At 37.2% G+C, this 26,270-nt stretch overlaps 4 protein-coding genes and 1 long non-coding RNA gene across 15 annotated transcripts in view; 2 read left to right on the top strand and 3 right to left on the bottom strand.

The window, feature by feature from the left end:
* Positions 1-508: 508 nt before the first annotated feature.
* Positions 509-10,229, bottom strand: LOC132194553 (CD151 antigen). Of its 3 annotated transcripts, none has more exons than XM_059615896.1 (8): positions 10,076-10,229; positions 8,433-8,524; positions 8,258-8,359; positions 8,047-8,175; positions 3,841-3,915; positions 3,680-3,787; positions 3,444-3,620; positions 509-2,211 (listed from the first exon to the last, which is right to left on the bottom strand). In XM_059615896.1, the coding sequence occupies exons 2-8, from the start codon at positions 8,496-8,498 to the stop codon at positions 2,077-2,079; spliced, it is 792 nt and encodes a 263-aa protein (XP_059471879.1). In that variant the 5' UTR covers positions 8,499-8,524; positions 10,076-10,229; the 3' UTR covers positions 509-2,076. The 3 variants fall into 3 exon arrangements, with proteins under 3 accessions (XP_059471879.1, XP_059471880.1, XP_059471877.1); XM_059615897.1 differs by having other exon boundaries at positions 9,880-10,223; XM_059615894.1 differs by having other exon boundaries at positions 9,885-10,222.
* Positions 7,631-8,181, top strand: LOC132194556 (uncharacterized). The gene is made up of 3 exons (XR_009441560.1): positions 7,631-7,775; positions 7,822-7,966; positions 8,040-8,181. It is a non-coding gene; the product is annotated as an uncharacterized LOC132194556 (long non-coding RNA).
* Positions 10,230-10,708: 479 nt separating the features above from the next.
* LOC132194549 (uncharacterized) lies at positions 10,709-14,282 on the bottom strand. 3 transcript variants are annotated; one of them, XR_009441558.1, is made up of 8 exons: positions 13,655-14,282; positions 12,509-12,661; positions 12,281-12,447; positions 12,117-12,225; positions 11,837-12,051; positions 11,658-11,725; positions 11,429-11,581; positions 10,709-11,140 (listed from the first exon to the last, which is right to left on the bottom strand). XR_009441558.1 is itself a non-coding variant. In XM_059615890.1 (8 exons), exons 1-8 carry the CDS (start codon positions 13,962-13,964, stop codon positions 11,037-11,039), a joined length of 1,299 nt encoding a protein of 432 aa, XP_059471873.1. In that variant the 5' UTR covers positions 13,965-14,282; the 3' UTR covers positions 10,709-11,036. The 3 variants fall into 3 exon arrangements, 2 of the variants coding, with proteins under 2 accessions (XP_059471873.1, XP_059471872.1); XM_059615890.1 differs by having other exon boundaries at positions 11,658-11,745; XM_059615889.1 differs by having other exon boundaries at positions 11,658-11,775.
* A 124-nt stretch (positions 14,283-14,406) lies between these two features.
* On the bottom strand, positions 14,407-26,179 carry LOC132194547 (snake venom 5'-nucleotidase). 6 transcript variants are annotated; one of them, XR_009441557.1, is made up of 13 exons: positions 26,010-26,151; positions 24,386-24,588; positions 20,887-21,220; positions 20,685-20,833; positions 20,515-20,631; positions 20,329-20,451; positions 19,853-20,018; positions 19,516-19,779; positions 19,212-19,462; positions 17,158-17,285; positions 16,858-16,927; positions 16,739-16,800; positions 16,028-16,168 (listed from the first exon to the last, which is right to left on the bottom strand). XR_009441557.1 is itself a non-coding variant. In XM_059615887.1 (13 exons), exons 2-12 carry the CDS (start codon positions 24,509-24,511, stop codon positions 16,757-16,759), a joined length of 1,776 nt encoding a protein of 591 aa, XP_059471870.1. In that variant the 5' UTR covers positions 24,512-24,588; positions 26,010-26,151; the 3' UTR covers positions 16,028-16,168; positions 16,739-16,756. The 6 variants fall into 6 exon arrangements, 4 of the variants coding, with proteins under 4 accessions (XP_059471867.1, XP_059471868.1, XP_059471869.1 ...); XM_059615887.1 differs by having other exon boundaries at positions 16,739-16,804; XM_059615884.1 differs by lacking the exons at positions 16,739-16,800; positions 16,858-16,927 and adding an exon at positions 14,407-15,906 and having other exon boundaries at positions 15,964-16,168.
* Positions 23,435-26,270, top strand: part of LOC132194542 (signal-induced proliferation-associated 1-like protein 1) — a 61,028-nt gene continuing 58,192 nt past the window's right edge. For both annotated transcript variants that reach the window (XM_059615866.1, XM_059615867.1), the window contains exon 1: positions 23,435-23,594. The gene's annotated coding sequence lies outside the window, so the exon portion shown is untranslated. The remainder of the gene's footprint in view (positions 23,595-26,270) is intronic.

Genomic DNA, 26,270 nt, shown 5'->3' on the forward strand with positions numbered 1-26,270 from the left:
AAAATCAAAACTTTAAAATCCAAGAATGAAGAATGATTTATTTTGTTAAGAATTATATTCCACACTTATTATTATTAATAACCGCTATTTAAAATAAGTCACAATACAATAATATAAAATTGCATTATTTCTACGATAATGTCAGGAACCGATGGCACCGGTGGTCGCTAACTGGTGCTTAGCTTATTGGGTGTAAATAGTTAGTAAATCAGGAGCAAAGGGATAAGTTATACCAGTTGTATTTATTACATGGAATTAGTTATCCGATACATATAACATAATTATGCAAACCTAATAAGCCGGTGAAGTCCGAGATCGTCAACCGGTGGGTGGTGAGTGGCCCCGAGACCACTCTTACCATGCTAAGGTGCTCTCAACTTACGCGTACGTGCGCACCAATTTTCATGTGCGTGAATGTAGCTATTAATATTGGTGCGCGAACCCTGACAATAAAATTGATTTAAGTCATAGAATTTGTGTTCTACTACAAATAAAGCTTCCACTAAGAACCTTGATGACATTTTCAAAGACTTTCAAAGATTTCAGCAAGGCATTACAAATTCTGGGGATCATAATTTCTGTGTTTTCGAAAGACTTACTTCTTATTTTCCTTTACCACCAAATCATTACAACAGAGTTTGGTCTGAATTATGTCTTTTCATTCCCCTAGTATCACACTGTATTTCCGAAAAAAGTTTCGGTTTTGCGCTAAGAATTTTACACACTCACTCATGTATTTTCATCATTATTACTAGCAAAGTGTAGTGAATCTGGTCAGATTTATAATAAACTTAAAACGGCAAAATTTCGAGCGTTGCAAGGTTGCAAGTCTCAAAATATATACTCTAAGACTTATACATGTTAGGCCCATCTTGGCGAGGACTTCTCTTTAGGCTATGTACTTGTTCGCCTGAGGTGCTGCCGTTTCTTCGAATTTATATTCCTTATTTCATGCGCTTGACTTAATTTGTGAAGAATAAACAATAATAATCTCAGCGGCTGGCTGACAATTGTTTTTACGAAAAATGTTTTTTCATTCAAAAACGATTTTATTAATTAAAAAAGTGAGATTCATTTTTTTTATTCTTTAAATTTTTCTGCGGTGGCTGGCGGCGGCTGACCGTGTGGGCCAAATATGCCCGGCTGCCGCGACTAGCTGATTGTAAGTCTAGTTTTTAGCTGCTCGCTCATTCTTTGTATTAGTCAAGCAGAGCGTGTGCTCATGAAATAGGTTGATAAATGAAATTTGTTAGTTTTAAGATTTTAAATTTTTTTCCGTTTAAATGTGGTTTTCCAACTTTGCTGATTTTTTTTACATGATTGGTCACCTGATCATCTACTTGCTGCCTAAAAGCTAGGAGATAAAATATTCAGATTATATAATTTGTTAACTTTGAAATAATGGTAGGTATTGGTATTGTCCATATTATCTCAGCAACACTTAAAAGTTAACAATTAAAAATGCCACAGAAAAATTGAGTTGCATGAAAGCATGGGTCCATAGAATATAGAAACGATATAAATATTCCATTGAGTGGTAAAATCTTCAATAGAAAAAACTTCACTAGAGTTGAAGGCCAAATTGAAGGGAAATTGCTAATTGCGGCTAATTGGTGGCAACAAGGACCTCCGCCAAAAACATTATTTTTTCAGTGTTTTATGTACATTATATTATTTAAATACTAATAGGTACAAAGATATTACTCCAATAGGCACAGGTTGGACATTTCCGAGAGCCTACCAAAGTCGCTGATTTAGGTAAACAACGCACACATGTGTCAAGGCTTACTTTAAGGGGCAACTCTTAAAGACAACGCAACAGTAAAGACATTATATACGCAACTCAATAACTCATGCATAATAGTTATAGTTGGGACACACCTAAAAAATTATTCCTCACTCACTGTTCAGTAGACCGCACACTTATTTCTCTAGTTTATGTTTATGAGTTTTAGTTATTGTTTACTTTCACGTTTTATTATTTAGAGTATTTAGACACTGTTCACAACATGTTCAATAGCTCTCTCTGCGCTCTGGGGTTACTCGATTAAATTCGGTCCCGAGCATAGTTCGACGCTATCCACCCAGTGAGTGGCACAGGCAGCAGGCAAAGATGATGCCCAGCACCTGGATGGCAGCTAGCGAGAGGCACACAGCAATCACTAAGTCCAAATTCTGCTTGATCCAACTGTACAGAGCCTGGTAGCAACCCTGAAATGATTTTAATCCTCGTTATTTTACCAATTTTTTTCTCTCATCTTTTTTTTCTATAAACTACATTAGAATAAACAATAATAATAATATTCAATTGATATTTTCTTCAATTCAATTCAATAGATTTTTATTCCATTTTAGATCAAATATTTACAACGATCTTTGGAATAAGTCTAATTATAATTAATTCAACATTCCACATTCATTCAAGTTTACGTAGCAGAGACACTCATGGATATCATAAAATAATTTGTCGTAGAACAATTTCTTCACTTCTCACTAATAAAAATATTAGTATCGTTAATTCGCTTCAATCTCTCCGGAAGCTTGTTAAAGATTTTTGAAATCATCTTGACTGTAAAAAGTTTCCTTTTTATGCAATGTTAATTTAGAAATCTTCAAGATTTGTGGTACAAAGTCTTCCATTTTGGAAATATTTCTTCTTCTTTTTTGTACTATGTTGCAAATGGTGCGCGTTGCAATGAGTAATACATCGTGGCAACGTCTCATAAGTCAATAAAGAGTAATAATAATAAACTTAATCACATTCCTGGATGTGGATTTGGAAATGAAAAACTGAAAAATAATAATAATATATTCTCTCCCCTATTCATTATTTTTATGTAATAACAATTTTTTATCATGTATTTTTAGCATTGCAGATAAATTATTGACTCCATACTCCATGTATTTTCTGGCATTTTTATATGTTATACTTTATGCCAATGCATGTGTCCGCTTTTTTTGTGCGGTGTAATTTTTTTGTGATGTAATGTTAAACAAAACAGACTGTTGCTGACTGCGCAGTCCCCTCACATTATGATCCCTAGAATTTTCAATCATCTTCCCGATAGAATAAAAAACATTGATAGTTATCAAGTGTTTAAGAAGGAATTGGAATTAATATTCTACGACAAAATGTTCTATGACGTGCATGAATATTTTTTGTGTAAAATTGTGTGAACTGTATTTTAAATTTAGTAAGCAGTATTATAGTTATATTGAGATATAGCTGTATTACAGTGACCTATTCCAAAGATTATTTCTGTACATATCTTGATCTATACGGAATAAATATTATCTGAATCTGAGCCATGAATGGAGAATGAATAAATAAATAAATAATAAATGTAAATATAATGTAAAAAGTAAAACATTGAAGCATAAAGATAAAAAGCAATATATCACGAAGAGCACATATTAATTTTAGATAAATTAATTTAGCGGACCTTGTTGTAGTAAGAGTTGGACTCGGAGGGTCTATCTGGACAGGCTGGGTCCTTGGGTTTGAAATACTGAATGTCTCCTTCTAGGACGCAGCAGGCGTTTGGCACAACTTTATTGCTCTGCTGCCACTTTTCAGACAAACTAAAGTCTCTGTAGTTCTCAACTCCACAGCATTTGAACTGGAAATTTTGTTATTGTGAATACATAATACTCCTTTGAATAAAAATCATTGCCTTACTTGAGCCATCAAATAATTCCACATCAAGGTAACGGCATCTGCTTTTTCTGCTGTGGCATAATATTTAGAGATGGTTGACTTCAGGAACTCACGTGTGTTTGTGTCAGCCTAGTTAAAAATATTAAAAATAAAATCCTAGTTTCTCGATAAAGAGTACATACCTCTGCTTTGTAGTTGATGGCCAGGCCGGCTGCAGTGATTTCAAGAGCCAAGATAGCCACAATCAGGATGGAGTACTAGAACAGTAAAAAGTCATTGATTTTTTATTTTCTCAACCAAAAGAAAAATTGTATAAGGCTAGAAATTTACTTTTAATTTTGGACGACTTGCTTGAAACAACTGAGTAAATTTCACTGGGGTAAAAATAAAAGGTTGAATTCAGTAAAAAAAAAGTAATTTTGTTTGCAAAAATCAAATCAATTTTTTTATTATGACATCAGTAGAATAACCAAAATTCAATTATTATTATCAAGGTTGACGCGCTCAGCCGATTTTGCGCTCTCGCACTCAATACAACTTTTTTCCGCTCGCGATTGCACTCCTGCTCATATGTCAAAAATAAGTTGCGTTCGCGATCACCTTTCTGGAAAAAAGCGCTCACGCTCCTAATTTGCGCTTGCGCTTAATATTTTAATTCAATTTTATATTATATCATAGATAACACATAAAATCACATTTTTGTGTTGTTTTAAACATTAGGAGAGCAACTTGAGAACTTAGAGAAAGAGTGATTTGAATCAAAATGAGTTGGTGGAGGTTGAGCTTTTGTGGTAAACTGAAATTGTAGTTTTCTCTCCCTCAAGAAATAGGATCTGGTCGTCCTATCAAACTCGCAAGATAATTGAGAGGTAAATTGAGTTGCAGGAATCTATTGGAAAGTTTCTTTTTCTATAAATAATAAAATAGTGTTGTTTATTATTAAAATAGGTATCCCAAAGAGGTCAAAGGCTGTAATATCAAATAAATTGACGGAAGTCGGAATTATTTCCTGCGCAGGCGAGAGGAGCATAAGCGGCGGCTGTTTAAATATCCAGGGACTCGATAGCACACGCATTAGCCGCCGCGTCGATCATTTGAGACACCCCTTGCTCCTACCAAATGACCGCGCGCGAGTACATATCAAAGTTCATAAATATTGAGGGTGATCCAAAAGGCTAACTTGGCCCAGGCTAAATTAACCTGGCCCGGGCCATTTGCACCCGACATTCAATTTTGCTCGTGGGCTAAGTTAGTCAAGTTAGCCTGGGCCAGGTTAGGCTAATTTTTAATGAGGCACGCAGCAGCCACACTCGGATTCTTTTGGTGTTTATAGGCGGTGCTCAGAGTCATTTTACACCAAAACCTCTGCTCCAAAGCATGGAAAAAGATATAGAAGCTGCTTATTTATTCTCATCCAAAAATTAAATCACACCAACCAATGTGTAAATAAAATAAAATTGGTGTTATTGGTGCTTATACGACTTGCGAGCAGGTGTTTCAAGATTATATGTGTACTTTATTCCAATTTTTTTTTGTCAAGCTGTTATGGTCGTTTGCTAAATCAAAATACTTATTGATTCAGAAGAATAAACAAAATTAAATTATACAGTCATTGTTTAATTTTCCAGCTATCTTTTAAACGAATTTGTTCAGTTATTGAGTATATATGACACCAAATCCAAGTCTTCCAGATCAGCTGCGGTAATCCAGTTGCAGTGTAGCATAATTACCACTGAGGGAACGCGATGCGATTTGAGCGCACGAGGCAAGATGGAAAAAATGTGAAAGCAGCAAAACAAGAAAGTTCCGAGCAGGTTTAAAATCAAAACCTTAAATGGATTGGCGCGATCAACGCATAATTTAATACACTTTCACGGTCCATCGACTTAGCTTGACAGAATTGCTTTTCAGATTTGTGATTTAAAAATAAGGCAATTGAATCCCAAATTTCAATTTATTCAGAGCGCTCAGCTAATGACGCATTGTTTTTCCACGTTGGCAAGTTAATCAACTTTTCAAAATGAAATTCTAGTACGTTGATAATCATGGCAAGAATGTTCCTAAAGATATTATTATTATTTATTCTTCTCGGTCTGTACAAAAATTTTTAAAATTGGAGAAAATATATTTTAGTTCTTCCCTAATATCTCAAAATTTACTGCTGAGAGAGAAAAAGCAGCAAACAAATAATACATCTCTGCAATCAGCTAACAGCACCATTCAAAATAGTGAAACCATGCACTGCTGAAAAAAGACTGCAAACAATAATTATGCCATATATTAAAGGTAAATCTGAAGCATTAAAACGAGTGATACGAGAATGTTTAGAAAATGTAAGAATTGCTTTTACGAGCAAAAATACCCTCCTAAGACAACTTGTACAATATGTGAAACCCATATCAGAACCCTTAATTGTTAAAAAAAGTTGTTCTTAAAATTGATTGTAACAAGTGTGACAAAGTGTACATTGGGCAAACTAAGCGCGACCTAACCAAGAGAGTTAAAGAGCACTAAAGTGCTTTCCTTTTATAGACTTATGGTGTGATACTGCGATACAATAATCTGGGCAGCTTAATTAGGCCACCCATTTGCATTTTATTATACTTTAACTTTAGTGGCGTTTTTGTTGTGCAGGTCAAATCAATCAAATTAATATTATTTCAATTTAAGATAATTATACAAGGTATCCAGACAAAATCATCACGACAAGGTCATGGATCACCGGGGTCCTTTAGTGACCTGGTCACTATGTGCAATACGTTTTTAGATCGCTTGTGCAAAGGTGATCACTTTTTGTAATAAGATAATTTGGGCTATCTGAACCAGAAAAATGCTGTAATGATTCAAACATATTTGAATAGCAAAAATGATAGAAAAACCGCTCTTTTACCTTTTTTTATTAATTTATTAACGAGAAGCGCAAGCAAACTCGTTTCATGAACAGAGCCGACGCAAGGAGGTTATTTTGCACACAATATTTAGCTAAATTGTTAATGTCACATTACGTTTCAAATGAATGATGACGCTGCAAACGCATTGCAAAAGACAACAATAGAAATGAATCAACAAGCAGTGTTGAATTTATCCGTAACATTCACTATCGGCTGATTTACAGTGGCGTGAATTAATAATTTATTAATAGACAAACGCCACATTTATGAGGTCTGAAAGTGTTCTTTACAATCGCCCCCCTCCAAATTAATTTTTTCCCTTCGCACGCACTCAGCGAGCCTCGGCCGTTGCACCCCGTGGACAGTATAACAAATAAATAATATAAAAAATAATTCGTTTTTAAGGGGAAAAAATTATATTTAGTTTCAAGAATAAAAAGGAACTTACAAAATATATCATTAGCATCTGAAGGTATTATTATATAATCCCTTTCAGATCAAAATTTTCACACAGGTGGATTACAAATTTAATTTGTCACCATTTGATAAAATGGACTGAAATTGACATTGACTGCCAGAAATGGGTCACTGTTATGAATTCGGTTGTCAATGGTCCCAACATGCACCTCTGACGTTGATTATTCATAGCAACAGCAAAACAATGAACGCTCCATGCTCTATACGCCTGAATACAGGCCAGGGCTGCGCAACTATATAGCTTTGTTTTATAAAAAAATTAAAGGCATAAAATTGCTTTTCTTTTGAATGCAAAAATTTCTTTAACAACAAAAATAAATGTTTGTCTATTAAAAATCCTCGATGGGAAAAACAATAAACGACTCACAAAATTCATCGAGGAACTACGCCGTTTTTCAATACTAAACTCTTGTGCGTGTATAAGTTAAATAATAATTTTTTGAACGCTTCATTGCACTTGTTCCACAAGTGTAAAATAACACCTCCTGCAATGAGGGGGCCGTCCTACGACACAAGGTCACGAGCACAAAGAAATTCCTCACTGACTTATTTGATGCGCTACAGCGCTGGTCCGATATATTATACAAGTTTATTTCACCATCAATACAAAACCCTTTGCTGGCTCAGAAAAGTCTTTTTCGCCACAAAATTAATTAGATTTTTAGTTACAAAACCATAGCATATATTTTGAGATATCGGCCCTTGCGATTTAGCAGCCTGTCTGCCACCGCTGGTGCCTTTCCCAAGAGGTATAAACAATGTTTAAAAAAAATTTACACTATTATAATTTTCCAGGTGTTTGCCGCAGCCATAATTTATGAGCCTTCTTGACAAAAGTCAAAAGAGAAGACTTAAATCATCAACTCAAATAAACCAAATAAATCTCGAGGTTAAGAAACCGGGAAATTCTTCATCAAAATTTAAAATTGTTAAAATATACGTGAGTTAAAATTAATTTTCTTTCCCAATGCAATTTTAGTGAAATTTGTGGTACTATAAAACATGGTTTCCAGTACTCACCGTGCCGAGCATGAAGGTTGACTCTTGGTATGCTCCGCAGTATCCGAGGCAGCTGAGCACAAACACAAAGCCGCCTGCAGCGATCAAAATCCAAGACGCCTGCTCAATCACGGTAGGCTGCGAGAATTGCTGGAAACATTTTGTATATGAGATAATACTGTTTAATGAAATTCTTTTGAAAATCTAGATTCAATATTTTCTAGGAACTTACATGCAGGGCTGTGTCCTTTGAAATTTGAGTTAGCAGCCGGACAAACGAATTCTTGTCGATGGCCAGCCAGAATCCGACGCTCAGCAAAATCGCACCAGCGATCTGCAGTAAGTGAAGAATGATAAAAATATTATCGTGGTGCTGACGATTTATTTATTAGAGCGACTACACTTACAAAGAAGAGAAAGTTGAACAATTTGAGGCAGTACTTGGCCACCATAATGCCACAATCAGCCGCCATCCTCGAACTTCTCAAGCTTGTTTCCTCTAAAAAGTTTAAAATCAGTAAAAAATTTCTCATTTTATCATTAAAAGGCTTCTAGAAAGTAACAGTTGCAATCATTGGGGTAAAAATAATTTAAAAATATCATATAATTTCAATATTAAAAAAAAAGGGGAAATCCAATATTTTGGAAATGAAGCGATCGGGCTTTTCCTCGTTGCAGAAAATTGTTTTTTATTCAACAACAAAAAAGCCCGATCACTTCATTTCCATGATCATCTCCTCGAGTCTCAACTTCTTCAAACAAATCCAATATTTATCTGGAAAATATGGAAATTGTGGTATAATTTTGGTCACCTAATATAAGTGAATAGTGCCTTAATTATACCATAATCCATTTCAAACTTTTAAATTAAGCAATAATTTGTTTCTCCATTCATATAGTTTAGGCCGCAGTGCGTTGAGCAGTCAGGCATTTAATTGCCTCTTTTGGTATATCTGAATGGAGAATAAATAAATAAATTCGGCTACATGACTTTCAGTCTCTGTGAGTTGTTCACTAGCACTGTTTGCCCATTTCCCTCCCAACCAATTTTTCACAATTGATTGGGATCCTGACTTGGTTGGAGAAAAAAAAAATTAATAAAAATTGCACTATATCGAATCAAGTAAAATTTACAGTATTCTCGGATAATTTTTCAAGTTAATTTAATTTGACTTAAAAAAAAAAGAAAAAATCACCTCCTCTCTAATAATGAGCCATAAAAAGTTAAGGGAGTGCGAGAGACTTGAAATGTGCATAAGTAACAACAAATGACATATTATAAATTTAATTCAAAGGCAATGGACCTTTTGTAAAAAATCTACAAATTGCCATACACAACTGGCTAGTATTATGCACATTTCAAGTCTCTCTTGCAAAGTAAATTTAATCTCTAGGTTTTTGAAAATAATATCAAAATAAAAGAAATAGAATTGTTGCTTAAAGTTCTCCCACTGTTAAAAGGAATAATAACAAGAATAATTTTTTTGCTGATAATTTTTTCATATCTTAATAAATGAATAATAAAAAATATTATTATTATTGTGTATTTAAAATAATGAAAGTTTAACTCTCACTAATCCAATCATCCGCAATCTTTAATACATACTCTCAATTTCTTATGAACATATTATTAATGATACAATTTAATGAAGTTTTAATGATCCATATTTTGAATATTATGAGTGATTATGAGTAAGATTTATAAGATTTATAAAAAAAAAATAAAAAAGGAACACCCCATATTATTATTATTATTATGCGCAATAACATATGATCTCGACCATTATATCGCTTAGAAAGGCGCTTGACGGCTCACTCAATTCACTTAAATTTATGACCGAGTTTTAGGGTTACCTTACCCGAAAAGTTGAATGACAATTAGGAACTCGTCACAATATTTCGAGTCGGCGTCGGCAACAGGTTTTGTCACACAATTCCTAGGTTAGCCCACGTACAGTATAATCGCAAACGGGAAAGGGCAACACCACAAGACTGACACTAGTCCACTAGTGACACTTGATGACTGAACTGATAAAACAAAAACTCCTGCCTCCTGCGTTTCCAAAATCCGAACTCTTGTTTGATCCAAACTTCCTTCCCAGCTAAGAGGCTTGCTCTGGTACTCTGCTACGGCACTGGCAGTGCAGTACTGGCACTGGCTTGGGCGGCTTGGCTCTCTCCTCCAGACTCTCCTCTCGCTTTAGTTGCGCACACATTAGCTTGTTGATGCCTCTCCCCTTGCCTCTCCCTCTACCAAAAACTGCTTCAAATCACCCCTCATGCTCATTTACTATACGTCTTTCGATACAGTCGCTTTTGGCTTTCTCTTTCGGCGCACCAAAGCTCGCCTCAAATGGATACATAACTGAATGCTATGCAACCGTCTAAGCTTCTATGCTCTGCGAGTTGCGTTTCATATTTTTATTATTTTGGGTTTTATTCCTTATTCGTATTCTACACTCAAGTCATTACCTAAAATTGAGACTTTAAAAATGAGCAGAAAAGTTTATTGTTGGACAGTCACTCTCCAGGGCTTGACGAGTTAATGACCGTGAAGGAAACTGCCAAACTTTTGGCCAATTGCAACGTACATAAGACTATTTCTAATCAGAATTTTGTTAGGATCATGGAAATGAGGGCAAAATTGAAATCCAAAGCCAACACAAAAATGTGTATCCAACTTGTTTTCAAATTGCTTATTTATTTTGCTTAAAAACATTTAATAAAGACCTCTTTTCATCAAAGTGAAATTATGCAAGGAATTTTTGTTCTACTTTTGAAATTTCATGCTGGCGGAAAAATTGTAAAAAAAAAATCCTTATCCTGATCCTGAAGTTTAAACGATTTTGCAAAACATTCATACTTCGACTTCTGACACGGTCAAGCAGTGTCGAGCCGGCTGCGGAATTTTTGAAAATTTACCAACACCAGCAATCAAATATTTTGACTGCTGAGCCAGCTGACCTTGCTGTCAACGTCTGCGGCGGCCGAGACCGCAGTTCTCTTCATTTTCACGAAAGTGCGCAAGCATTTTGACTGTAGACCAAACTGAACCCTTGGCCCACGTTGCCAGCGTTTGTGCGGAAAGGAAGGATAAAAGGACCCGAAGTTGTGTCTGAAATTTTTATTAAATAAACATATGATTATGATTTCTTAACTTTTCAAGTTGTAAAAAAAATTATCAGCATCAGAATTCGATTCAATTAATTTTATTTTTCTCCAAACAAGTCAAACAATCAATTGTGAAAAATTGGTTGGGAGAAAAATAGGCAGGCACACAGTGCTAGTGAACAACTCACACTGAAACTCATAGCCGAGTATTTACCAGGAGGCGATAAATACCCGACTACTCGCCGCACTGCAGCCTAAAATTATGAATTTATTTATTTTTATGTCCTTTTACCTGTCACTGGAGCGTTGACAGTAAAGTCTATATTCGTGGTGGCATCGTTGAGTTTTTCTCCACAAAGTCGGACTCCACTGACCACAATGTAATCATCGGGACAGTTAAAAACTCCAGCTCCTGCTTGGTTGACTGGAATAATACTTTGGCCCCCTGAATAAAAAAAAGCATTTTTTTATTTTTAGTGATACTTTTCTTCAAAAGTTTTGATTTATTTGAAAATATTCACCTCTTTCCACATTGACAATCTGAAATCGAGACTCCTGACCAGCCACGTTGGTGTTTCTGTAGGTGATGCTGCAAGCCCCAGGCATTTTCTTTATGCATATAGCGTAATTCAAATTATTCTATTAATGTTAAAAGTACTAAAAATATATTCAAGCAATAAAAATTACAACAATTTTCTACCGTGTACGCTCCTCCTTCGTAGTTGAAACTCTGTACAACACCTGTAGGACTGGAGTAATACTGGAGACAGTGGCTAGGAGCGGCAAGGGGCAAGTCGCGAGGATTGAGTTGTGTTATTCTAATGCGCCACCGACGGTTCACTACAACGCTGCTGTTGCTCAAGGATATAACGGTAAACCGGACAGGTGTTTGTTTATTTAGCAACTCAAAGTAAACTGTAAACAATTTTGAATTCTTTGCATTTTAAACATAAATAAATCAATCTAATTAATAATATTACTGTGTTGGCCGGTATTGGATCCGCACAACGGTGGCACTGGACTTCCCTCATCCTGTCCACTGATGATCATACGATCGTTCTGGCACTCACCAGCGGTCGGATTCGATAACTATATTATTAAGTTTTTTTAATGCAGTTGCTTTTTGAAAAACTACAAGTTTTACCTGGAAAAATTCAAAATCAACTCTTACATGAGTGACCCAGGGGTTGGTTTTCAAGATTTCAAAATAACAAGATTTTGGGCGCGTTGGCGTTGGCATGATTTCGGGAAAATTTGGACTTTGGAAGTAACTTCCGTTTGCCTGAAGTCGGTCCCCACAAGTACCAATAACTGTAAAAATTAAATTTTAATAGCTTTCTGTTTATTTATATTGTTTTAAACGTCGCCTTACAAACACAACACACTCCAAATCCATTGGCGCAAGAGCCACCAATAACCCCACCCAGAGCTACGCACTCACTGTCAGGGTAGCAGGACCCTACTAAGCCATCCTCAGAGAGGCACTCAGAGTTGGAAAACCGCACCAAAGTCAAAAGGTTCAAAACTGGAAAATAATCATATAATTAAATTTAATCGAAAATTTTGACGTGACTGACACGTGAGAATTAAAATGCAGTGAAATTAAACATTTAATTATTGCGTGTCTTTATTTATAAAAACTTTACGTCTCACAGTTGGGTGAGTTTTAGCTTGAGAAATTCACGATTCGTTAACACTGAACGTAGAGAAAGTGAATCCACCAGAAAATGAAAGAGAAACGATGAAAATGAAAGAGAAAGATGAATATGAAAGCCGGACCCTAAATTTAAAATATAAATTTTTACTTCACATCACGTACGTAATGCACTGTTAGATTAGATTAGAATAATAATATTATTTGGGTTTACCGCGGCGGCCGTGTCTCTTTTGATGTCGGGCGTTTTAGCAGACATCTGCTAGTTGTAAACCCTTTCTTCTCTTTTTTCTCCAATTTAAAAATTTTTGTACAGACCGAGAAGAATAAATAATAATAATAATAATAATAATTTGTTTGAAGAAGTTGACACTCGAGGAGACATGATTTTTTGTATTTTTTCTTGCTCATGAAATAGGGTCGCAGACCGTGACCGAAACTGGTAGAGCCGTTTGTTTTTGAATAAAAACAATTTTTTTGCAACGAGGAAAAGCACGAATCTTCATTTCCAATAATATTATATATATACTATACATGTATGTATTTTCATAGCTTCAAAATTTTTACCAGAAAATTTGTAAGTATATTTGAACGATTTGAATATAATAACCTAAAACCTGGCTCAGGCTACCATATTAAAACGCTCTGCAATTTAATGATTTAGCATCCCAGCTGCCAGAATCAACTTTTATCCGGATTTTATCCACTCCACAGAGGATAAAAGTAGACTTTGGCAGCTATTTATAAATATTAAATTTAATTTAGCAGGTGGGCTGCCCAAAATAATTTATTGTATTGCAGTAAATCAGTAAATAATGATAAAAATAAATTATATATCTAATTTTTTATAATTACATCACTTACACCGCGCTACTTCCTCGTCCTTGGCCTCTTTGATAAAAGTTGAGGTGATCCCGTTGGTGCCAAATTTGATCTGGTTATCTTCATCCTCAATGACATTTTCATCCAGAAAAGCATCACTCTTTAACTTAATCATCCCCGGCTGGCTGAGTTCGTACAATAGGTCAGCCGTGTTTTTCCGAAGAGGAGGCGCCGCCACATAATGAATCCTCCAAGGGGCGTCCTGCAATCGGGATCGTCTCCCCCAATATCCGCGGCTGCGAGTCTCTGCCAGGAGCAGAAGCACCACGACAAAGCTTGACACAGCTCTCATGCCTCAAGTGGAATGATACGGCAGTGATCAAGTTCCCCGCTTTGCAGGTTTGGTGGACGCGCTCTGATTCAGGCTAATTTTTCTGCTCAAAGGAATTATAGAAATCGAGGGAGTTTTAGGTAGAACAAAATAATTTCTAGAAGCGGTTTACCCATTAATAAGCTAAATTTTATTCCATTGCATGCTTGCATAAATAATGGACACAAAACAAGTAAAAACTTTGAGGCCAGCTCAGAAAAACAAATTAAACAAATCATATATAATATAATATATACCAAATAAAGGGAGGTTGAAACTAATATAACAGCAAAAGAAAAGAGAAAACATGCATTTTCTTAAAATTTCTTGTCAACACCCAATCAGAAAAGTTTGATTTTCAAATATTTCAAAATATTCCAGGATATTGGCGATATTCATCCAGTGTTATCACATTCTCTTTCAATAAAAAAAAAAAAAAAAAAAAAAAAACATGGCAACAATATTAAAAAATTCTTCTTGCTGATTGGGCACATATGACTTATTAATTTGTGCTGTAAAAGCTATAACATTTTTTACAAAAAATAAATGGTAATGTTATAGTACGCGCGACGTGGTTCCTAAAATCCCTGATTTCAGTTGGCATCACTTGCATTATGTCGCGCGTTCAATAGTGGTTTTACGTCGCGCATACAATACTGGTTTTACGTCGCGCGTTCAATACTGGTGGCGGTATAATTGTTAAGAAAACCGATTATTCCATCGATACCTCGGCAACATATAGCACGCGCGACGCAAATCTTTTCCTACAATCTTAATGTAGGGGGCCCTTGGGATGGGTTCAGAATGGGGCAAGACGACCTCCGGAGGGCCGTGCGCACCCTTATAGCAGGCGCGACGCATGTTTATAGGACGCGCGACGGGCCGTAAATCCAGTGAGGGGCAAAGCGAATTCCAGAGGCCGGGCGCTTTTCACCATCGTAAGAGGCGCGACGCATGGTTATAGTACACGCGACGCATGCCGCATGCTTATAGTACGCGCGACGCATGCTTATATAGGAGGCGCGACGCACGACAAATTAATTATTACAAAAAGTGTTGCAAGCGGCCGGAGTTGTGGGCACCCCACAAACCGGCAATTCGGAGGTGGGCAACCCCATGATTAATTTTTGCAGAAGCCGCGAGCGAGGGGTGGAGGCGCAGCGAGGTCGAGGACGTGGGGAAGGCCGTGCGGAGGGCGAGGACAAAAGGGCGGCTGTGTTCATGAGGGGACTCCGCAGGAGCCCCCTCACGAACCCCGGCCTTTTGTCCCGCCCGGAGCCGGCCTTCACCACGTTCTCGGGCGAGCGCGCCTCCAGCCCGAAGCTCGCAAACCCACAACAGAGTTGCTTACTAAAGGAATTGTTGCAAAAAGGGCTTAGAAAGCAAAAAGTGTGGTGCCCACAACTCCCTTTGCAGACAACACCTTTTTTGGGCAACGTAAATTATCACGATCAAATAACAAAAGCTGTTATTCCTTTCTTTATTTGGGGTATAATTATGAGTGGAACCGGCTCCAATCCATCGCAGATCAAAATATCACATCCAGTTAATACTTTCCGTTTTCAAAATTCACTTCGTCACTCTAAAAGGAGGGATGAAAATCTTTCTTAACGATACATATTAGCTAGACCAAGCTAAACATTTAATTGGTGTGTGGAAGTATTGTTAACATAGTGCTCATGAATGTATCATCGATGCATACATATTGTATGTATAAACAACAGTATAGGTCTTTGCCTATATAACCAATCACACCAATAAAATAATGTCTCATATGCGGCAGGGACAATAATTCATCAATTCTCCACTCCTCAGTGGCTTATGAATTGTCGAAGCTCCCCCTTGGGGATATAGACTCATCTGCTTCGGGAATCACAGAGTCAGCCTCAATCCTTTGCCTTTCCAAAGTAAGCCTTCGGCGTGTCTAGAAAAATATTACATAACGTGAAACATTTCAACGCTCATTTTACAAAATGTCTACCTCTGGAGTCAAGTGCACAATCCGACCTTCAACTTTGGGGCACAACTCGCATGTTTCCTGTTCCAAATCATCAATGCTGGCTCTACGGGTCAGTCTGTTGCGTAAAGGTGGAGGTCCTCCATCCTGGTCAATGATGCTTGAACGACGAAGAGGAGGAGGCGCGTCAGAGTTCTCAGTTGTCTCCAGCATTTTCACCAAACTGTGCCTATATTGATCAAACTGTTAATTACTAATTATATTTTAAATTCAACTTATCTTTTTTTTTAAGTTTGTGAATAAAATCGACAGAAGTTTATTATTTTGCTTTTGACGCAAAGAATAAAAAGTGCCGTAATGAAAGTGAAAAGATAAGTGGAAATCATAAAATATTATTTTAGAGTGAGGAAGTTGGCACTCGAGGAGACGTCCATAGAAATGTTAAGAATGGGCTTTTCCTCATTGATTTTTTTTTTGTTAAATTAATAATGAAATTTTTTTACACAATGAGCTAATAAAATTTTTTTTAATTATTATTATTGTTGTTCATTCTTCACAATCTGTCACAAAATCAAGTTTTAAAATCAAAATTTAAAATTTAATTTTTATTGAAAATAATGACAACCTTTTTAGGTCAAAACCTGAGACCCTATGTAATGAGACATTAAAAAAATCAGTGAATAAGAATTTCATGAAATAGGGACGCTGACTATGACCAAACTGGTTGAGCTGTTCAACTTGATTTTTTTTTTTTTTTTAATAAAAACAATTTTTTTAACAAGAAAAAGCTTGTATTCACCTCAATACATATTGCTGTTTATATAATCACATTGTTACAAGAGGAGCTTATTATACGAGAGCCTGGCTAGAGGATAAAGTTGCTGTAGAAAAGGGTGAAAAATAAGGCAAAAAAGTTACTTCAGCAAGGAAGACTTGGGCAGGAAGAAGAATTTCCAGAGCTGCAAAGCTTCTGTTGCAAATAATATCTCTGTGAGAAAAAGAAAACTGCATGCATAAACAAGTTAAGAAATAAGGAGGGGACCAGCCAAAGAATTAAGAATTTAGGTGTGTTAAAATAGCAAAACTGAGCAGGTTTTTTGTGTGAATTTAATACTAACAATTTATAAAAAAAAAATAAAAGAAAAAATTAGACGGTGCCTTCTGCACCGCCATTAAAGGGCACATGCTGGAAATAATGCAAGATTAAAAAAAAAATACCTTCTTGATATAGTAACCAAACTCTGCCTGTGCTTTGTGTGGCGCTTGGTCTGGCCTTGTCTCATTTTTATGGCATGAAAATGGTTCTGGATTGCCGTCCTTAACTCAACACAGTCGTCAGCATCAACCTACACAAAATTAAATAGTTTGTGTAATAGATTATTATTATTATTATTGGGGGATATTCACATGCTAACATTCTTATGGGATTTTCCGGTGCTAACTTAGCAATGCTTATTGTTTATTCCTCACAAATTACGTTATAATTATTATATAAAATATTATTATTATTATTTATTCTACTCAAGTCATGCAAAAAAAATTGAAATTGGAAAAATGAGCAGAAAGGGTATCACAACTAGCATAGGTCTGCTAAAACGCCCGACATCAAAAGAGACACGGCCGCCGCGGTGAACCCACACTATATTGAAAAAAAGAACAATCTCAACACTTTAAAATTGCTGCCACAAATACTGCTTGCAGAGGGAGGGAAAATTGCTTAAGGGGCAGTCTTTGAGGGCAGGTGGCAGGTCGTTCCAGGGCTTGACTATCCTAAAGGAAAAAGCGCCGCGGCCGAACTTGTTGCTGGGTCGAGGGAGGCTGGAGGCTGGAGGCGGCGGTGCTGTTCGTCGTCGCCTCGCAGCTTACGACCTTTGGTGATGAGTCGGGCGCGCGCGTCAAAATCCGTCTCGCCGCTCAGGCACTTTTTGAACCTGAGGTGCTTGTCAAAGGGCATCACTCTCTGCTCGTGCGTCGGCGGCAGGTTGCGGCCGTAGATGAAGTGCAGTGCAGTGCCCGATTCTGCACTCGATCAAGTTTTCTGACGTTTTCTTTTATCGTTGGGTGCCACGCAGGGAGTCCATACGTCATTACCAGCTTTACGAGCGAGAGGCATGCCACCGAAGGTCACGGGAAATGCCGAGGATTTTTTGCTGGCTCACAAATTCAAGGACGGTATCGCCAAGGATGTAAATAAAATCAAGGGTTTCGCCTGCGTGAGTAATATCGATCACTTTGCACTTTTTCGCGTTCAAACTCATCCCGTTCTTGGCGCACCAAATTTCCACGTTGCACAGGTCATCTTGAAGTTGGTCTCTTCCTGGCTAGTAATTGTCTTGAAAACAGTAGCGTCGTCGGCGTACTGGACAATAGTGCTGTTTGCCACACTCTCCAAAATAAAGAAAATAAATGTGAGGAAACCTCTGGCAAACAAGTCGCTAAAATGCGAAGCCTCAAGAGAGGTCCGCGCCGAGATGGTCCGCAAGATAATTATCACTTTAATCACAAAAAAAAAAAAAAAAAAAAATTGTCACTGCCACACAAAATTTTGGCACAAGGGAGGGAATTGTTGTGCAGAACAGTCTTTCAGGGCGGGCGGCAGGTCGTTCCAAGGTTTAACAATGCGAAAGGAGAAACTGTCAAAGCCGAGGTCGGTGAGCGCAGGAGCGCTGGAGGGGGTACATGGGGTCATCGCCTCGTAGGTTTTGCCCTTCAATAATGATGCGCTCCTTCGCGTTGTAGTCAATGGTGCCGCTCTCGCACTTCTTGAGGAAGAGCAGGTCGTACCTGAGAGTGCTGGACGGACAGCATTTTTTTTGCTGCTCGCAGGAGGCGGAATATGACGTCCGTGGATGAAAAGCTGCGCTCTTCTTTGCACTATTTCCAATTTCAGCATATATTGATTTAAGTTGATGAGAGCCACGCCGGAGTGCTGTAGAATCGGTGCGGTTTCACTGGAGAGATAAGCAATTCTTTTCACTCTTTATAGTGTGCAGACAGACACGTACGCGTTGAAGAGAAGGGGGTCCCAAAACACTACTCAGGATGACTGCAGAGGTCACAGGATTCTGATTGCGCGCCATTGAACAAATTGCGTGAGGTCGATGAGAAAATTTTTGACAATTATTTTGAAAAATTGTAAATTTCTTTGAACATATCGAGTTGCAAATAAGCGAGTTGTGCTGAGTGTGTTTAGTATTTAATATTTAATGCAATATCATGTTCCACACGCAATAAAGATCATTGTTAATATTGTAAGTTTATTGGATAATTACCAAAATTTTTGATTCTCTTAAACAGTCATAGCCGTCTTTTCCTTGAGCAACATATTTCTTAGTTGCAAGTTTGTATCTCTGGTCTAAGCTGAGGTACTCGTCTCCGATTCTCACAAATTGAGGGTCCACCCTCTGGCCTGCAGATGCATTTGGATCAAACCCAAAAGAAATTCCTGATACTTGTGGGAAGCGACCCTCCAGTCGAGGATACTGTGAAACACTGTTCTCCAGCATTTTCAAAATTTGGGAGCCTGAAATTATTACTAAATCTTTGAGAGTTTATATAAAAATGACTGATTTTCACCAGTGACTGAGAGGACAGTAAGACAATCCATCATGGGCAACACACTCATCAAATCCCTAAGTGTGAATTCTCCAGCGCAATGCTCCCGATCAGAACGCAATGTGCCAGAGTTAAGGAGTACAAAGTCAGCACCAGTAGCAGCAAGAATTACGTCGCACACCCAGTTGCCTAGATTGGTTTCTGATGTCCTAATGCTGGCAAACCTGCCATCAAGAGGAACTGCAAATGTGCCAAGCACTTCTTCCATTTTTTCAGCAATCACAGCTGGAAAAGAGAATTAAAATTAAAAGTATAGCTTACTCTGCTAATATATAAATTTTTAAAACAAAATACTAACCTGAATACTTCTCAAGCTCCTTCTTGAGTCCATCATCTTCAGGGTACTTTGAGGTGACATTGATCTCTTCAATATCAACATCCACATTCTTTCCAGTAAAGGTTAAAGTGATTTTAGACATTTGACGGAAATCGGTCCCACTTTTGATCAAGTATCTCCCATCAACCTAAAAAATTTTAAATTTAATTTATTTTAAATGGTTTTCAATGATGAAGTAAAAATTCTAAAATTGATTATTCAAAGTGGATTTCATGAAAACTGAAACCTTGTTAAAAAAAAAAAAAAAATGAAGAGACCCAAGAAGAGGCTGCTGGTACTTCAAAAACCTAGGCTGCGAGCTTAATATGTATTTAATATTTTTATCAAGCTTAGCAAGGACAATAGAAACCCTAGGTACCGTACAGCAGACCAAAGAGATCGTCTTTTCGGGTGAGTTACCATTTTTTAATTATCAATCATAACCCAATTATTATTACCAATTGCACATCATAAACATGGTCATGACCTCCAAGGAAAAGGTCAATCTCAGGCACACCCTCTATGAGGAGGACATCATTTGGAGTTCGCATGTGTGTGAGGGCAATTACATATTCACAACCCTGATGCATGAACATTGGACATTATGTAAATATTTAAAGGTAAAAAGCATTTAAAGAGGCCACCTCTTCCTTTAATTGTTGGGCCAATTTTTTTCCAGCTTCTATGTAATTGATGAATGTGACCTCGTCAGTATTAATGCTGGCAAGAGTGTCCAGCCACTCTCTTTCAACTAATCCAATCTGACAAATAGAAATTTTCATAAATTGTAAATCTTGTATTTGAATGAAAGCACCAATCCAATTTTGTGACCTCCCCACTGAACAACATGGGTGATCTTTCCATCAGCCAAGGGTCGGCCGGTTTCGTTGTCAAGGACATTGCTCATTAGCCACGGAAAGTTGGTCCTGCTGACCCAGTCAAGCAAGACATCCAGACCAAAATCTGTAACATTTCCAATTAATATTTGAAGATATCTTTGGTAAAATTACTAATACCAAACTCATGATTGCCGTAGACGGCACAATGGACGTTGCACTCATTGAGTACAGGAATCATCTGCTCACCCTTTGTGAAGGTGCTTAGCATGCTGGGGGCGATTGCATCGCCACTGAACAATATGAGGGGATTCAGGTGCTCCAAAGACTTGATGACGTGGACAAACCTGGCAGCGCCTCCCACTGGCTCTTTGTCCGCTGGCTCAACGTTATATACATCGTTGAAGTGGAGAATAGTTATAGATGAAAGTGGCACGTTGGAGCCCATTGTATGGACCTCCACAAAATTGTTTCTCAGGGTGCGCAAGCCTGCCTGACGCACTTCGTGTGACGCCTGAAGCAAAATAAACATAATTCTATATTAATTTGATATTATAAATATTGTAGCTTCATTGCTTCATAAAATAAACGTGGCGGGGAAAAAAGAAATTAAGATATTTACAAGCACTTTTTGTAATTTACATATATTCCTCTATCTTTTGCAGTATAGAACTTGTGAGAACTAAAACAAATTTCTTTAACATGCCTGCAAACTGAGGAAATCTTTGACTCAAATCTAATAGACACAGGCAAATTTCTTATAAAACTGCAACATAAGCAAAGGATTTTGCCTTTGAAATAGCACAACTTTATCACATTGATCATAATATCAGTACAATTTAAGGTATCAGTATTTGGATTCCTTATAATCTATATAATATCATAAGTCAATGAAAATCAATCATAATAATAATAACTTGTACTATTAGAATCGATAAATATAAATATATTTTATAGCTTCAAAAAAGGAATGTATGTAAACAATATGTTTATGTTGTAACAATCAGTAAAAATAATGTGGAAAGGAAAAATACACTAAAAAATCTCAAACTGACCTGTTCACAGCATATATGTATGGCTGACTTGGCGTTTTTGGCCGAGTCAAACAAAAAAACCTTAATTATGTGAGCTTCGTAGGTCAATTTACAAAGCGAGAACGAGAAAGGAACTTACTTTTCCGGCGGCGAGTCCGACTGGCTTACGAGCAGCTCTGCCGAATCAGTTATTAGCACTCATTTCGCTGCTGCGCTGACTGTGGAGTGCTCCTCACGTCTCACGTTGCATTCGGGACGAATTTGGGCTCAATCTAGACCCCACCTACGCACGATGCACTTTGTCAACAAATAAAGCCACTTCTTATCACATTATTTGGGCGTGTCCGATTGTTTTTGTGGGAGGAAAGCGGGAACGATTGAGTGGTCCCGACGGAATTAATCAAAATATCGATCTTATTGAGAGTTTTAATATTTTGGCGATCGAAAAGCTTACATTTCTAGTACAATTGCGGCATGAGGAAAATCGCCGCGTAATTTATTTTTCGATCCGAGCTATGAGCATAAATTCGCATCGAGCTTGTCGCTTTGAGTTTGCTCGGCTGATGCACTCGCGGCGGAGAGCGGCGCGCTCGATTCATTAGACGTTTGCTCGAATTTAATATTTTATTAGTAAGCGTCATTCAAATTAAAAAAATTACAAAGCAAAACGGAAGTGAAATTGAAAATAAAAAAAATTGTACTTGTCCATGAATTAGCTTGTGACACCCATTTTGTTAGTTGTATAGCTGGCGAGCGAATTGCTTGTCAGTTAGCGTGAGCACCAGCCGATAAGCTTTCAAGCTTGGCTAGACTTGTATCATAAAAAAAAAATATCTTTAAAAATAAATAAAAAATAAAAATTTCAGCATTGGTAGTCGACTAAATGAAACAATTTATTATTCACATAAAAAATATTTATCTGGAGCAAAGTTATAAACGTTTCCGCGAGAATTTTATTATTTTGATGTAATCGAGAAAATTTTTAAAAATGAAACCCGTACAGAAAATTGTAGCTATTTAAATTCTTTACAATTTTTTTGACAGACGTTTTGTTGCAAATTTTTCTATTTATTCAACACGAGATTATCAAAATCAAAATATTACTTATTCTCATTGAACACATTTTTTCAATTTTTTTTCTGAGATTAGCCAATCCATTGAAAATTTAATTTTAACCTTAGAAAACTCTAATTTCATCAAAATATGTTTAGCCGTTTTGAAGTACTTTTTAATTTTAAATCAGAAAATGTATATTGATGAAATTAGAGTCCCAAGGTTAAAATTAAATTTTCAATCGATCGGCTATCTCAGAAAAAAAATTTAAAAAAATGTTTTGAATGACGCTTACTAATAAAATATTAAATTCGCGCAAACGTCCAATAAATCGAGCGTGCCGCTCTCCGCCGCGAGTGCATCAGCCGAGCGAAGCGACAAGCTCGATGCGAATTTGCTCATAGCTCAGATCGAAAAATAAATTACGCGGCGATTTTCCTCATGCCGCAATTGTTCTAGAAATGTAAGCTTTTCGATCGCAAAAATACTAAAAATTTCAATCAGTGTGATATTTTGATTAATTCCGTCGGGACCACTTTGTCGGGTTATGCTAAACTCGTTCCCGCTTTCCTTCCACAAAAACAAGCGGACACGCCCAAATAATGTGATAAGAAGTGGCTTTATTTGTTGACAAAGTGCATCGTGCGTAGATGGGGTCTAGATTGAGCCCAAATTCGTCCCGAAATAGACGAAATGCAACGTGAATGAGGAGCACTCTGCATTCAGCGCAGCAGCGAAATGAGTGCTAATAACTGATTCGGCAGAGCTGCTCATAAGCCAGTCGGACTCGCCGTTGGAAAAGTAAGTTCCTTTCTCGTTCTCGCTTTGTAAGTTGACCTACGAAGCTCACATAATTAAGGTTTTTCTGTTTGACTCGGCCAGAACCGCCAAGTCAGCCATATATACATGCTATAAACAGGACAATTTGTGATTTTTTTTTTCAATTAACAACAATTATAATAAAATTCGAAAGTTTTCAAACGTTTGAAGAAGTTGACACTCGAGGAGATGATCATGGAAATGAAGCGATCGGGCTTTTCCTCGTTGCAGAAAAATTGTTTTCATTTTCAATTTTTCTGCAACGAGGAAAAGCCCGATCGCTTCATTTCCGTTTTCAAACGTGTTATATGTTTTGTTGGAGTTTAAAATGTTTATTATATGTACAAATATTGGAGATGTAAATTTGACTGCTTAAATTAACAGAGTGAGCGAATCGAGACTCATTGTCAGTAACAGGGTTTCTGGGGATGGTTTTCCCCTGTTGCACGTGAGAAGGTTTAGTCAAATGTTTGCCCACCCCCACCAAAGATTACAGGCGTGCGAGCACCCTCAATCGATCACATGGTAATTTAATTGTTTCGATATTTTAGTGTACACACATAATGTCTTGTTGCAAAGGCAATTTGGGGACGCACAATATAATGTGTCTAATCGTTAAAAATAAAATTAAAAGTAGGTAAAAGGAAAGATGATTGCCAGAAAGAACAATAAAAAGTGAAAAAAAACGAAAATAAAATAAGCATCACAATAAACAAAATAAGCAACAAAGCAGGTTTAAGTGTTAACGAAATGCTTCAGGAGAAGGTTTTAACCTGCTTGAGCCAGCCCACAACACTCTTGACACCAGTGGTCACCTCCTTGGGCACCTCAAACGACGAGGAGTCAACCAGGTCGGTCCACCTGGATCTGAGGGCCGCTTGAGCAGCGAAACTGGCCATTGTTAGTAAGGCGGGTGCATGCACATTCAATCAAGGTCCTTGATCTGCGCGGCGGCAACTCCTGCCGCTTGTATATCCTTGTAGCAAAAGTTTAGTTTCTTTTTTTTTTAAATTAATAATAATCTAGCTAAAGCGTGAGAGGGATAATGCAAACAAAAACGGTAACAGCTTCAATAGAAATATTTTCACCTAAATCAAATATTCTGATTCAAAAAATGTTTTGCTACTCTATACACATCAGACATGAACTGTACAAATTAACTTAACCATAAGAGTAAATTCCAAAAATACTCTAATATAAATTAAGTAACAAATTTGTAGAAAAAAAAAAACACTTTCACGCGCATTTGAGAGATAAACATAAATAATGCTTTTTGAGCTTAATTGTAACTCTCCATTTATTCTCTATCGTGATATTCCCAGAAAGTTAAACAAGCAGAAAATTATATAAATGGAACTCAAATTGCCCAACTCCGCCGTCTCTGTTTATATTTATGGCCTTTAAAAGATAAATGGCAATCTTGGGAATTGGCCAAAACATTGAGGAGCTTATTATCCTTATCGTTCTTGGTTCCAGACACTGGTTCCAGGGAGTGCAAATTGATATAATGGCCAAGAGGATATATGTCTGACGAAAATTTAATCTTCTCTTCTACACGCGGTCAATAAAACACGTAGACCAACGGCCATTTGTAGGTATTACGCAATAAAATTAAGGCACCGCGGGTACATACGTAGAGCAAATGTTAGCATGTACATTGTACATTAAGTGTGTGGGCGGGAAATCATTACTCTGAAAACAAAATTATTGTCAAAAAAAATGTACAAGTTTTAAATTATTAAAATTGAGACAAATTGTGCAAAGATCGAGTGCTATATAAATTTGTTTTTTTTTTCCCATAAAAAAAGTGCAGCGAATAGTTGGGGTATTTTATCGCCTCTTGGTAAATACTCAGTTATGAGTTTCAGTGAGTTGTTCATTAGCACTTTGTGCCTATTTTTCTCCCAACCAACTTTTCACAATTGATTAGTTCTGACTTGTTTGGAGAAAAATTTAACAGAATTTTCTGTTGTCGGGACGATCAGATTAGAAAAAGATCAAAATTTTCATTGCAAATATAATCTCGCCTTAAATAAATGCAGAAAAACAAAAGTGCGTTGCTGGTCTTTTTATGCAAGCAAAGTTTGTGAAGAGAAACGAGCTTTGTGAACGAGAAGGTATATGAAAGTCTTAGATCATTTTTTAAGTTTTCCTTTATGCCAATTGGAAGAACAAAAGATTGCAGAAGTTGTATATAAGAGGCGAAATAAAGAGACACAGTGCATGAAAAGCGTTACTTTGTCTTGCGGTCAGTTTGCAGCAAATAAAAGCGGAGCTGATGAGAATCTTGGTTCAAAAAGCAAAACAACAGCTGATGCATATGTGGGTCAATTGGGCAAAGACGGCTGGGTGGTGTTGTGCAACAAAGTCGACCGACGACTGTTCTCAACTTCTCACCGATATTCGTAGAGAATAGGCCGGGCAGTTCCACAATTCGACCGCTGCTGGTCCGCCGAAATCGATCCTCACATTCATTCAACACAAATTCGCAAATTTTATGCGACTGACAGATGAACGAGTCCGAAAGGAGTGCCGCACTGCAGTGTTGCCTTTATAGGACTGCGAGGGGTGGGAGACAGCCAGGAGGAGAGAAACACGTATATGATGCGAATGTCATGAGGTCAACCCCTCCCGGTGCTCGCCTCCCAACATCCCTCA

Source organism: Neocloeon triangulifer, unplaced genomic scaffold (genome assembly GCF_031216515.1).
Source record: "Neocloeon triangulifer isolate White Clay Creek 2 clone unplaced genomic scaffold, ASM3121651v1 ptg000008l, whole genome shotgun sequence".
NCBI lineage: Eukaryota > Metazoa > Arthropoda > Insecta > Ephemeroptera > Baetidae > Neocloeon > Neocloeon triangulifer.